Below are 13,127 nucleotides of genomic sequence, written 5' to 3' on the forward strand. Positions count from 1 at the left end.
CCACCCAAAGTTTCGTTACGTTAGTAATGTTCAATCATTAAAATTTAAAAGAGCTACACTTACGGCACATCGTGGTGTCAAATATTTCATTAATTTGCAGAATTAACCGAAAATAACAGCTTTCGATGCTTTAAATAAGATATGTCGTTTTTGATGGTCTATAGTCTCGTGTATTTGTAATTAGTTTCTCTCACTCAAAGTTTCACGATATAATTCAGCTCTCTAAAGGTCAGGAGCTTAACGTTTATGAAATTGTCACGTTAAAAAATTATTTATACATTTTTGATGACACTAAAAAAAAAAATCACGTAGAAACTAAATGAGACAAATCATAAAACAATAAAGTCGATAGTCCTGGCACTTATTCTAGTAAAATGACCGAGTTTCCAAGATAGCTTAGCTTAACTGTTTCATTTTTCACCTTTTCATAAGAAAATTCAAAACTCCTCTAACAGATGTTGAGAAGCAGCGTTTCTAAAACAGAAATGACAACTAACACTGTCCAGCGTTTCTAAAGCAGAATGACCACCAACACTGTCCAACTATTTACGGTGCTCCAAGAAGTCTCCCTTGTTAATAGCTTGCGAACCAAACACGCATGTACGTGAGCGGACGATGAACACTGCATGCTGCGTGTGCGTCACCTTTACATCAATGGCTGACATAATGTGTGTGGGCGAAAGTAGGATGAAGTTATGAGGCTTTCTTTTGGCTCGGAAAAAATAGAAGCTGCATTGTCTCTAAGACACAAAAAAAAAGATTTTATTATAAGGAAACTTGCAAAGCAGATGACAGAAAATAGCTACGAAATTAAAGTAAGACACGCACTGTAAGACATAAACAGGGTATGTTTACAAAAGAAGTTGTTAACGCCAGCTCATCCCGTCCGCGGCTGTCATTACCTGTAGTTTTCTGACAGACGCAGGCGCATTAGAAACCCCGACAGCACCTGCCAGAAGAGGCGGGACGTGGAGCGTTTCATTGAGAAACGGACGCCGAACATAGCTTAGCCACCACACATACCTATCAGTGCGTGCACACCGGGCACAATGGAAAGATCGTTATTACCATTGCTGTTGATGGCCACGGCACTTACTTTAAACAGAGCCTCTTTTGACCTCTCTCCACCAGCCAAGCAGCAACGCCAGCCACCAGCAATCCTTGACCTTTGGGCTCCTACAACCATCAGAGAGCGAAAAACGTCGAATGCCAAATTATTCGTCAGAGAACGGCGCGGATCTCAACAATACGATGTTCCTCAGATTGGTGAGTTTTAGGGCAACTAAGTTTTCTCATTTGTAAGAAGTGTCCTGACTATAAACTACAGCTTTACTTGGTAGCATATCAAGATAATTAAATCAGTAATATACACGTACAATTGACATGCCCTTCTAAATCGGCTGTTTCCTGTTAGCTCCGCAGTTATGCAGTGTAAGCAGTAAACCCTCCTTTTCTGAGTTACAAGAATACATGCAAGCCAATAAACAAGTGTCTAAAGAATGAAAATACACCAATAAACAACGAGGTTCGACTCCTTATTGGCATTTTCCTAAAAAATCCTTATTTGAATTAATATTTACCGCGGTATTTGAGCTGGTTTAATCTTAAGAGTTATGTGCGACTCTTAACCGAAATTTCTGTATTTTTACTAGCATTACAAAAATGAAAACTGGAAACCTATACAGAACCAGAATCTAGGCTTGACTTAAACAAAGTTTGTTTCTAAGGTATTTACTTTCTGATTACATCTACATAAACTGCGTAAGGTGGTCCATGATCGAGACGTTATCCAGTCCTAAACTGTCTAAACAATTTAGTCTCGCCGCTTTAATAACCAACTAAATAAATAGTAAGAACTTATGGTCGTAATAAGAAAACTTTAAAATACGTTATATCTACTTGTTGACGTAAGTGTATATGCTTTTGCGTCGCTAAATTAATATATACAGGTGGAGCGTGGCCCAATGGTTAAAATAACGGACAATGGATCTACAATAAATCACTCTCGTCCCCTTACCGCGTCCGATAAAGCTAAGTTCAGTTGATTTTCTTTTTCATTGTGTCTGATAAAGATAACTTTAACTGTATTTTACCGTTTCTTGTAAAGCTAAGTTTGAACTGCTTTTTCCATTGTTTCCAGTAAAACAAAGTTTTAGATGATTTTTCATTGTTTCTAATGAAACAAAGTGTTAGTTGATTTTTTCATTGTTTTTAGTGAAACAAAGTTTCAAATGATTTTTTCATTGGTTCAAGTAAAACAAAGTTTTAGATGATTTTTTTCATTATTTTTAGTGAAACAAAGTTCTAGCTGATGTTTTCGTTGTTTCTAGTAAAACAAAGTTTTAAATGATTTTTTTCATTGTTTCTAGTAAAACAAAGTATCAGATGATTTTTTCATTGTTTTTAGTAAAACAAAATTTTAGCTGCTTTTTTCATTGGTTCTAGTAAAACAAAGTTTTAGTTGGTGTTTCATTGTTTCTAGTAAAACAAAGTTTTAAATGATTTTTCAATTTCAATGTTTATTTGTGGATTGACAAATATGCAGATTGTCAATGAACAAGGTATAATGTTCAATTAGTCAAGGTCAATTAGTCAGTTTAATTTATTTACGGTTTTATAACAAACGAAAATAATTTTATTATGTTTGAAATTAATAAAGAATTAATCTTCACATTGAAAACCTGATTCGGTTATTTTGATTAAATTGTTTTACATTAAAATGTAATTTGTTGAAACAGTCAACCTGTTTTCGGTTCCTCCCACTGAACAAATTTTCTAAAGAGATCGGAGTTTGTTTGTTTGTTTGTTTTCAATTTCGCGCAAAGCTACTCGAGGACTATCTGCGCTAGCCGTCCCTAATTTAGCAGTGTAAGACTAGAGGGAAGGCAGCTAGTCATCAGCACCTACCACCAACTCTTGGACTACTCTTTTACCAACGAATAGTGGGATTGACCGTCACGTTATAACGCCCCCACGGCTGGGAGGGCGAGCATGTTTGGTGCGACCGGGATTCGAACCCGCGACCTTCGGATTACGAGTCGAACGCCTTAACACGCTTGGCCATGCCGGGCCTTTCCAAAGAGATCGGAGCCGCTACTTGGTTGGTATTAGTGTGTTTTGGTGGGTGTTGGACAGCAAATAAAAGATAATCAAACGTCGTATTCCACCAATAAGAATATTATTCCGCAGGCAACAGTGTTAGCAATTTTTGCGTATCGGCATTACATTAATACTAACGAATCCGTCACTGTATACAAAACTTCAATTTATGTATCGTACATTACATTAAGTTCAGTCTCGAGTGAAGCATATCACTGCTACAACGACTACAGGAATGACGCTACTGATAGTAACAGTATCATGCATTCTATAAATTCGTCCAGTACGTTAAGCAACAAGATTACAATGACGGCCATTACTACAGTACAAATTTCATAGACTTCATAGAAGTTTACATAATAAGAATGTGGTTGTTTGTTTTCGATGTTGAACTATACATAATATACAGTCATGTGAAAAAGTTAGGACACCCTATGAAAGCCTGTGTATTTTTGTAACATGTTTGGATATATAGATATTTAATCTCAATTTCGACAATACTGAGAGATTATAGGAATATAACTAAACAATCAAAATTGAAGAAAAGACTTTTCAAGATCTTTTGTAAATGTAATTCTACAAAAATGCATATTCTAACTGAGGAAAAGGTTAGAACACCCTACCTCCTAATAGCTAGTGTTACGCCCTTTGACTGAAATAACTGCAGTAAGACGTTTCTTGTAGCCATCTACCAGACGTTGACATCGGTCTGAAGAAAGTTTGCCTCACTCCTCAATACAGAATTCTGTCAGCTGTGAGATGTTTGAGGGGTTTCTTGCATGCACAGCCCGTTTCAAGTCACTCCACAGTATCTCAATGAAATTAAGATATGGGCTTTGACTCAGCCATTCCAGAACTCTCTATTTCTTAGTTTTCAGCCAAACTTTGGTGGATTTACTGGTATGTTTTGGGTCATTGTCGTGTTGCAGGCTCCAGTTCCGCTTCAGCTTTAATTTTCTCACAGATGGACTCACATGTTCCTCAAGCACTGATACACAGTAGAATTCATGGTGGATTCTATGATTGTGAGCTGTCCAGGTTTCGCTGCAGCAAAGAAGCCCTAAACCATGACACATCCACCTCTATGCTTTACAGTTGGTATGAGGTTTTTTTCTGGAATGCTGTATTTGGTTTACGTCAAACATGTCCTTTGTTCTGGTGTCCAAATAATTTAATTTTGGACTAATCTGTCCAAAAAACGTTATTCCAGAAGTCCTGGTCTTTGTCTACATTCTCTCTGGCAAACTTCAGTCTGGTCTTGATGTTTCTCTTACAGAGCAAATGTTTCCTCCTTGCACACCTCCCATGCAAGTTACACTTGTGCATTCTCTTTCTGATTGTAGAGGTATGCACTTTCACATCAACAGTAGTCAAAGTCTGCTGTAGGTCCTGTGATGACATTTTAAGGTTTTGGAGACCTCTTTAAGCATCTTGCGGTCTGCTCTCAGGGTGAACTTGCTTGGAGGACCAGACCACCTGGGCATGTTGGCAGTTGTTTTGAAAGCCCTCCAATTTTTGAATATTTTCCGGACAGTGGAATGGCTGATTTAAAAATCTTTTGGGATGATTTTAAATCCCTTACCAGACTCATAAGTTGCTACAATTTTTTTTCTGATGGCTTCAGACAGCTCTTTTGCTCTCACCATGGTGCTCACTCTCACTTCAACAGTCAGGAGCACACCAAATTAAATGCCTGAGGTTTAGACTGAGCAAGCCTCATTCACAATACTGAGTAACGATCTGTGTGTGAGTTGAACCATTTTAAGTGGGTATAAATGTAGGGGTGTCCTAACTTTTTCTCAGTTAGAATATGTATTTTTGTAGAATTACATTTGCAGAAGATCTTGAAAAGTCTTTTCTTCAGTTTTAATTGTTTAGTTATATTCCTATAATATCTCAGTATTGTTAAAATTGAGATTAAATATCCATTTATCCAAAATTGTTACAAACATACACAGGCTTTCATTGGGTGTTCAAACTTTTTCACATGACTGTATATATTATAATAAGATAAGAGAACTATCGACTGTCGGATTCATAATCCGCTAAGTTAACCATGGGCCACACCCGTACTTTCTGGTGAAGATATCAAAAGATATGATTAATATTTAAGTTTATAAATTAAAATTATATAAATAAAAATGAATATATAAATTAACTTTTTTTTATTTTCACGTACCACAGTACTTCAACTAAATATGTTCATTAAAAAGTGTTTAAATTGTGTGCAGAAAGAAGAAAGAGAGCTAGCTAACAACACCCTCCGCCAAATTTGATTTTGTGTCATTTTGAAAACAAAACGCGAACTGCGGACCAACATGCTAACCATAGCGTCTGAAACACCATTACAAGAAAGCCCACGCTGTTTTCCTTTGTTACATCTAGGGCTTAATTTTATAGAATATGTTGACATCATGGCTCAGAGGAAGTTATAAATTTATGACTTTTATTGAAATATTGTAAAAAAAACTATTGCAGGCGTACAAAAAGTATAATGCAGTTTTTTGATTTTCAATTACACTTTGTAAACAAAATTAATATACGAGACATAAAACAAAAGAAAGAAGAGGGCCACTTATCAGATTTGTAGGATCTTTATTTTAGTAGTGGTTGCACGTGGCTAAACGAAATAGTGGATGAAAATATAATGTTGTGACCGCTACTACGTTAAACTCAAAACCCGATAGTTGTGCTTTCCACAGTAAAATGGTGTTTTATAGGTAGAATAACTATATACATATCTAATATTCGAAACATATTCAAGTCTTCTTGAGCAAAGTGGAAAGAGCGCATGCACTAAGATTTATATGAATTACTTTCAGCATTTCTAGAGATCGCCATATTCCCACACCAGGGAAGTTATTCATTTTAATGTTTGTTTACTCTAAGTGCTAGAAGTAAAGAGGGTAAGGGTTGACATTTATTACATATATAACTCGTTTGTACACGCTGAATGTGGTTTTCAATAAACCGTGGAAATGAAGGAGATCCACTATTTGTTGTTTTTTTTTCCTTTTCTTTTTGACTAATCACCTACATTGGAATATAAAGTCAAGTTTCTCTAATTCACTTACTATTTATTGTAAAATTTTATGTTTTTTCTGTAACAAGCAGAAGGCTACTTCACTGTAGATTTAGGCATAGAGAACAAGCATTACTCTCCATACATAAATTCAGTTGATAATTTCTATGAGTTTCTGTTTTTCAATGTATATTACTTCAAGTAATAGCACACTCCATCTTTCGTTCTTGCTATTAATTTTTGTACATATAGAGATTACGTTGCATTGTGCGTTTCGATTTCTTCGATATATGACTGTTCCAAATCTCCAAAGCTGCTCCACCTTTGTTAGGTAATGGGATTACGGCCGAAAGTTTCGTTTTCGGCAAGAGTTTACTTTACTTTACTTACAAATTAATGCATGCTATAAGTTATCTTTTTCTTGTGTCATATCGACTTGTGACGTTCTAGTCATTTTATTATATAGAATTATATTAAATAATTTATAAGTCTTTAATTCTGATCCATTTTGCGTCAAATAATAAGATGGTAATTATTATAATGCAGGAATTCGTCGTTCAAAATCTAAGTCCGTACCATTGTTAATAACACTACTGAAAATCCCACGATATTTCAAACTAATCTATCGCTCGTGAAATGTCAAAGGGCCTTGTTTACGCTCGAACACAGGAAGCTCAGTTTATATATGTTTTTATACACTCGAAAGATTTGTGGTTTCTAGGATCACAGTTTTCCCACAAGTAATACTTGAGTTCTTTAAGTTGAAATACATTTTGTAACTGTTTAATCTCTACAATAACCACAGATAACTAATGGGTTCTTTAATTTAAAGTACGTATGTAACTTTTTACTCTCTATAACACACACAAGTAACTCTAATCAGGATACATTTTTCTCCAAATAACAGACGCAAGTAACTATAATCAGGGTACATTTTACCCTCTATAACAGACAGAAGTAACTCTAATCATAGTATATTTTAACACTTTATACGAGCGCTCCTCCATAAATATGTAATTACATCACTAGCTATGTACAAAGTGCAATACGACACTTTTTTCCGGTTATCAAAATAAAAGCAAAATTCCGTCAGAAACTTTGGAGTTTCGAGTTACGAAGTAAAAATAGATATGCAGGTTTTACAATGTCTGCACAACTGTATGCATCTTCTAACGTAAATTCTATTGGCGTTCAAAATATAAGTTAGTTTTAAAAGGTTATTTTAAACATACTGAAACGAAAAAATAAGTGAGCTTTAGCTGTGGACTCGTGTCGTGAATAGCACACGCTTATCTTATGATGTTAGCAGTAGAGACGGATATTAGCTGTGCTCGCTATAGTGGTCATGTGATATGTAATACTCACCCCAAGTCTGATTTTATTTTAGCTAAATAAGAGCACATCTACCTTATAATTCTGAATTTAGAAATAATACTGATAAAAGAACATTTTTAACAAAAATCAAACGTATAAAAAATTACAAAGTGGTACTGTTGTGTATCAAACGCTCGAGATGAGCGTGTTTACAGCGAGCAACTGATTAATAATCACTCTATTCTCCCTGTATGAATATCCTGGATTCGCCCCTGACCAAAAATCTGAATTAAGCTCTTTTTAAGAGAAGCTTAATCTGAAAGTTCGGAGTTCGATACCATTTTGTTATTAGGGCTTAGAAGTTTTGGTTGGTTGGTAATCACAGGACTACACATCAAGAGTATCGAACCTGGTTCTCCGCGACTGTCGCCTTATCGGTGAAACTTTGAGGGCAGGCTAAGATTGTTTGTTTGTTTTGAAAATCGCGCAAAGCTACACAAGGTTATCTTCTCTAGCGATAGCCAATTTAGCAGTGAAAGACTAGATAGAAGGCAGCTAGTCATCACCACCCATGCCAACTCTTGGGCTACTCTTTTACCAACGAATAGTGGATTTACCGTCCCATTTTAAAGCCTCCACAGCTATAATGATTGGTGGGACGGAGATTCGAACACGCGACCCTCAAACTGCAAGTAAAGTACCTTAACAACCTGGTCATGCCAATTATATGGTTCAATACATAACATAAGGAAGAGCATGCTTTGACATGGTCAACCTCAGTTAATAACTGTTCGATCAAAGACTGATAAAATTAAATGTAAAGCACTCATTATTCGAGAGTTAGCTTAACCAAGAATCGTGTTTCTGAAGAAAGTTTACTGTGAACATTTGGTCTTTGTTAATAAGTATCAAAGCAATGAATACCATGTGCATGTAAAAAATTAGTTAGTTCCATTAAATTTCCAGTTGACCGTTGTCTACGTACCATAATACGAATACTTAGATACATATATTAATGCGGAAAAATGCTAGAAGGCGTCTTTTCTTATTTCTATAGATTTACTTTTCTGTTTGTTTATATAGGATATTTGCACAAAGCTACTCAAGAGTTACTTGCACTAACGTCCCTCAGTGTAGGCTTAATGACTAGAGGGAAAACACCTAATCAATATCGCCTAGTGTTATCTTCTATACTAATTATATAGTAGAATCCAGTAATTAAATAAGTGTTAAATTTGTAGCCACTATATTTACACTGCACCTATTTATTGTCTTTTCAGTGATGAAAGTAATAACACATGGCTGCAGGGGGAGTTGGTTTTTAGGCTTTCAAGCAATGTAATTATTTTAATGAAAATCATATTAGTTCGTATTAGGCCTACCAACACTATTTTTATATTATTCTGTGATGTAACTAAATTACTGAAACTTATCCTGTCTACTGAACGTTTTACCGATTTACATTTTTAGTAGCACTCAGCTAAAGTAGTTTAATATGCAGAGATTTGTTGATTTGAAGTGATTCCCCTTTCAAACTACGTCCCATTATCTTTGTTGTCAATATTACAGTTCCATATGCCTGACTATATTGTCCAGCAGAGAACTCTGTTTCCCTCATTGTAATCGCGTGTTTTCACTGTTATCTCGTCCACACCGAGAACAATTATATGTACAAATAATAGTGCAGGAATTCTGTCTTTAACTCTACAAGAACTCTAACTCATTACCTGTGATTTGAAAATAACTGTCACATCAACTGGCAGACGATATTTTCTCATTCTTTTCTTTAAGTTACTAGTCAATTTTACCAGATACGATAGGACAAGGGTTAATGGATAACAAGGTATGTTATAAATGATAAATGTTTTTATTTATTTATTTTCTATTACACTGTTCCAGCTATTAACATAAAGACGCTATTTAGTAGATTTCATAGTTCAGTTTAATTGCACATACCGCTATTGCACGACTGAAAAATCACATAGATTAGAAAGTGCGCTAAGTTTTTATAAAGCTGTTTAGAATAAAGCTTTCAAAGATACAAGATGACAATCAAATTAAAACCAGTTTGTAACCTTTGATTGTAATCTTAGTGTCTGAAAGAGTTCTGGATACAGTTGACAGTATATAATACAACCATGTTGTTGGCCGAGATAATCCTAAAATAACGTGACACTGCTCTTTAAATATTATAAAACTTGTATGTTTTATTGATTAACTGAACAAATCTCTCACCAAATCTCCTCATTTTTACATACAAAATAATCAGTTAAACTAGGAACTAGCCATAAATCTGATAATAAAATTCACCATTCAAGATGAAACTTGACCGTTTGATAGTAAATCCACTTGTGAAATATGTTAAGCACAGAAATGAAAAATAACACAGTAATTAATGCAGCTAATTTAATGTATCAATCCAGCTTAGAGTATGCAATGTTATAAAACTGACTCTTCATTGTTATTGGTGTTTTTTGGCCGTAATCCAAACACTAAAATTCACGCAGTTATCCCGAGTTTAAATTTCCTGACCAGAAGGCAGTTGGTTTGCAGCAAATGTCGCCTGAATCGCTGTCTTTAACGAAATGGAGGAATTAAATGTCACACTTATAACATCCTAATACGAACATGCGGATGCGTTCAGCACCATGTTATGGGTCGAACCTTATACTTCGCAGCTCGACATGCTGATTACTAGGCTATGCCCAGTACAAGAAAAAATAAAAGCACATTGAACTAATTTCTCTGTCACATTTGTAGAAAAATAACTCTTCTAATGTTAGGTGTATTGTCAGCCATACAAAAAGGAGCATGTTTTAATATTTCGTTATTTAGCTAAAACTGATGAGAAGTTTGAAAAAGAATGCTCTCTCTTCATGGTGGTTGATAAAACGTTCCGAACTATTGAAAGAACTCCGTTGGTGATATATATTAGTTGACACAAGTTTGTTTGTTTTTGAATTTCGCACAAAGCTACACAAGGGCTATCTGCGCTAGCTGTCTCTAATTTAGCAGTGTAAGACGAGAGCAACTCTATTACCAGCAAACAGTGGGACTGAACATCACATTATAACGCTTCCACTGCTGAAAAGGCGAGTATGTTTGGGGTGATGGAGATTCGAACCCTCGACCCTTGGATTACGTGTGGAGTGCCTTAACCACCTGGCCCTGCCGGGCCAAGCAGAAGTGAAAGAGTTGAGAATAATGTGGCTGTAATAAGCCTAACTCACTAACATCATCGGTGCAGTACATGTGAGCCCCATGGGACCTTTAGACGCTTTCAATTCAACTGTTTGTGTACCGGATTATTTGTGGATACAAGAACTGTCTATACTTTATGGGCAATCAATATCTTACGGAATGTACATTAATTATAGACAGTTATTAAACTGAAAAATTAGACGAAAGGCAGGTATTCAGTAACACTTACCGCCAACGTTTGGGCTATTCTTGTCTTATTGAATGATGGGATTTAGCATTCTTTTTGAAGTGCGCCTATGAATAGATCTGCGGAGTATGTTTTTGTAGCAATAGTCCGGATTGATAGTCCAGACATTAGTTTACACACAACGCTACGCCAAGTCAACCAACACTCCTAGGTTGTACATCCAGAGATTAGTTTACACACAACGCTACGCCCAGTCAACTAACACTCCTAGGTTGTACATCCAGACATTAGTTTACACACAACGCTACGTTCAGTCAACAAACACTCCTAGGTTGTACATTCAGACATTAGTTCACACACAACGCTACGCCCAGTCAACAAACACTCCTAGGTTGTACATTCAGACATTAGTTTACACACAACGCTACGCCCAGTCAATCAACACTCCTAGGTTGTACATCCAGACATTAGTTTACACACAACGCTACGCCCAGTCAACCAACACTCCTAGGTTGTACATCCAGAAATTAGTTTACACACAACGCTACGCCCAGTCAACAAACACTCCTAGGTTGTACATCCAGACATTAGTTTACACACAACGCTACGCCCAGTCAACCAACACTCCTTGGTTGTACATCCAGACATTAGTTTACACACAACGCTACGCCCAGTCAAACAACACTCCTAAGTTGTACATCCAGACATTAGTTTACACACAACGCTACGCCCAGTCAACCAACACTCCTAGGTTGTACATCCAGACATTAGTTTACACACAACGCTACGCCCAGTCAACAAACACTCCTAGGTTGTACATCCAGACATTAGTTTACACACAACGCTACGCCCAGTCAACCAACACTCCTTGGTTGTACATCCAGACATTAGTTTACACACAACGCTACGCCCAGTCAACAAACACTCCTAGGTTGTACATCCAGACATTAGTTTACACACAACGCTACGCCCAGTCAACCAACACTGCTAAGTTGTACATCCAGACATTAGTTTACACACAACGTTACGCCCAGTCAACAAACACTCCTAGGTTGTACATCCAGACATTAGTTTACACACAACGCTACGCCCAGTCAACCAACACTCCTTGGTTGTACATCCAGACATTAGTTTACACACAACGCTACGCCCAGTCAACAAACACTCCTAGGTTGTACATCCAGACATTAGTTTACACACAACGCTACGCCCAGTCAACAAACACTCCTAGGTTGTACATCCAGACATTAGTGCAGCTGTTGTTTCCTTAGTGATACAATAAATCAAGTTATAATGTTAGATTTGGTTAAGAAACCAAGTTATAATTTTATATCAGATGAATAAACAAGTTATAGTGTTATGCAGGGTCACTAAAATCAAGTTATAATGTTAAATATGGTCAATAAACCAAGTTATTATGTTACATATGTCAATAAACAAGTTATAGTGTTATGCAGGGTCACTAAAATCAAGTTATAATGTTAAATATGGTCAATAAACCAAGTTATTATGTTACATATGTCAATAAACAAGTTATAATACCATACAAGGTCAATAAATCAAGTTATAAAGCTACATATAGTCAATAAACAAGTCAGAATGTTACGTAAAATCAATTATTCAGTTCACTTACTAACAATTTTATAACAAACGAAAATAATTTTATTATGTTTGAAATTTATGCTCACTGTCCACAATAATTTGTATTGAATTTGACAGACGCTTGATAGGTAAGTATCGGACAGCAAAAGTGAAGTACCCATATCTATATAAAACAGGGAAAGTGAAGTACTCATATATATATAAAACAGGGAAAGTGAAGTACGCATATCTATATCAGACAGAAAAATGGTAAACTATTCATATCTGTATAAGACTGAAAGATGTAAGGTTCCAATACCTGTAAGACACGTAAAAAGTTATAAGTATGCACATGTGTATTAGCTAAAAAACAAAGCGATTTTTTTCTCTTTATCACACGTTTTCAACCCTTTATTCAAAATACATTCACTATGAACAAAAAAAAAGGAAGAAAATCATGCCTTGCAGCTTGAGTGCGTTATACGAATTAAAATAGTACAAGAGTTGGCGGTGGGTACTTTTAACTAGCTGCATTCTGTTTCCTTCCCAAACGGTTCAGTGGTAAATGTGAATACTTATAACGCGAAAACCTTGGTTCGGATTCTTGTGGTGAAGCTTTGCTCTTATGTGAAAACCAATTGAAAATCAGGGACGGCTAACGTCGCTCCCATAGTGTACCTTCGTGAGAATATCTGATCAGGGGCGGCTAACGTAGCTCACCAT

General features: G+C 36.0%; 1 protein-coding gene across 2 annotated transcripts in view; it reads left to right on the forward strand.

Annotated features, from left to right (window-relative positions):
* Positions 1 to 848: 848 nt before the first annotated feature.
* Positions 849 to 13,127, forward strand: part of LOC143257187 (uncharacterized) — a 45,854-nt gene continuing 33,575 nt past the window's right edge. For both annotated transcript variants that reach the window (XR_013031729.1, XM_076515554.1), the window contains exon 1: positions 849 to 1,266. Coding sequence is in view for 1 of the 2 variants with exons in the window: in XM_076515554.1 (XP_076371669.1) it covers positions 1,050 to 1,266 (217 nt within the window). In the remaining variant the exon portion in view is untranslated. The remainder of the gene's footprint in view (positions 1,267 to 13,127) is intronic.

This window comes from Tachypleus tridentatus, chromosome 7 (genome assembly GCF_004210375.1).
Source record: "Tachypleus tridentatus isolate NWPU-2018 chromosome 7, ASM421037v1, whole genome shotgun sequence".
In the NCBI taxonomy this organism is placed as follows: Eukaryota; Metazoa; Arthropoda; class Merostomata; order Xiphosura; family Limulidae; genus Tachypleus; species Tachypleus tridentatus.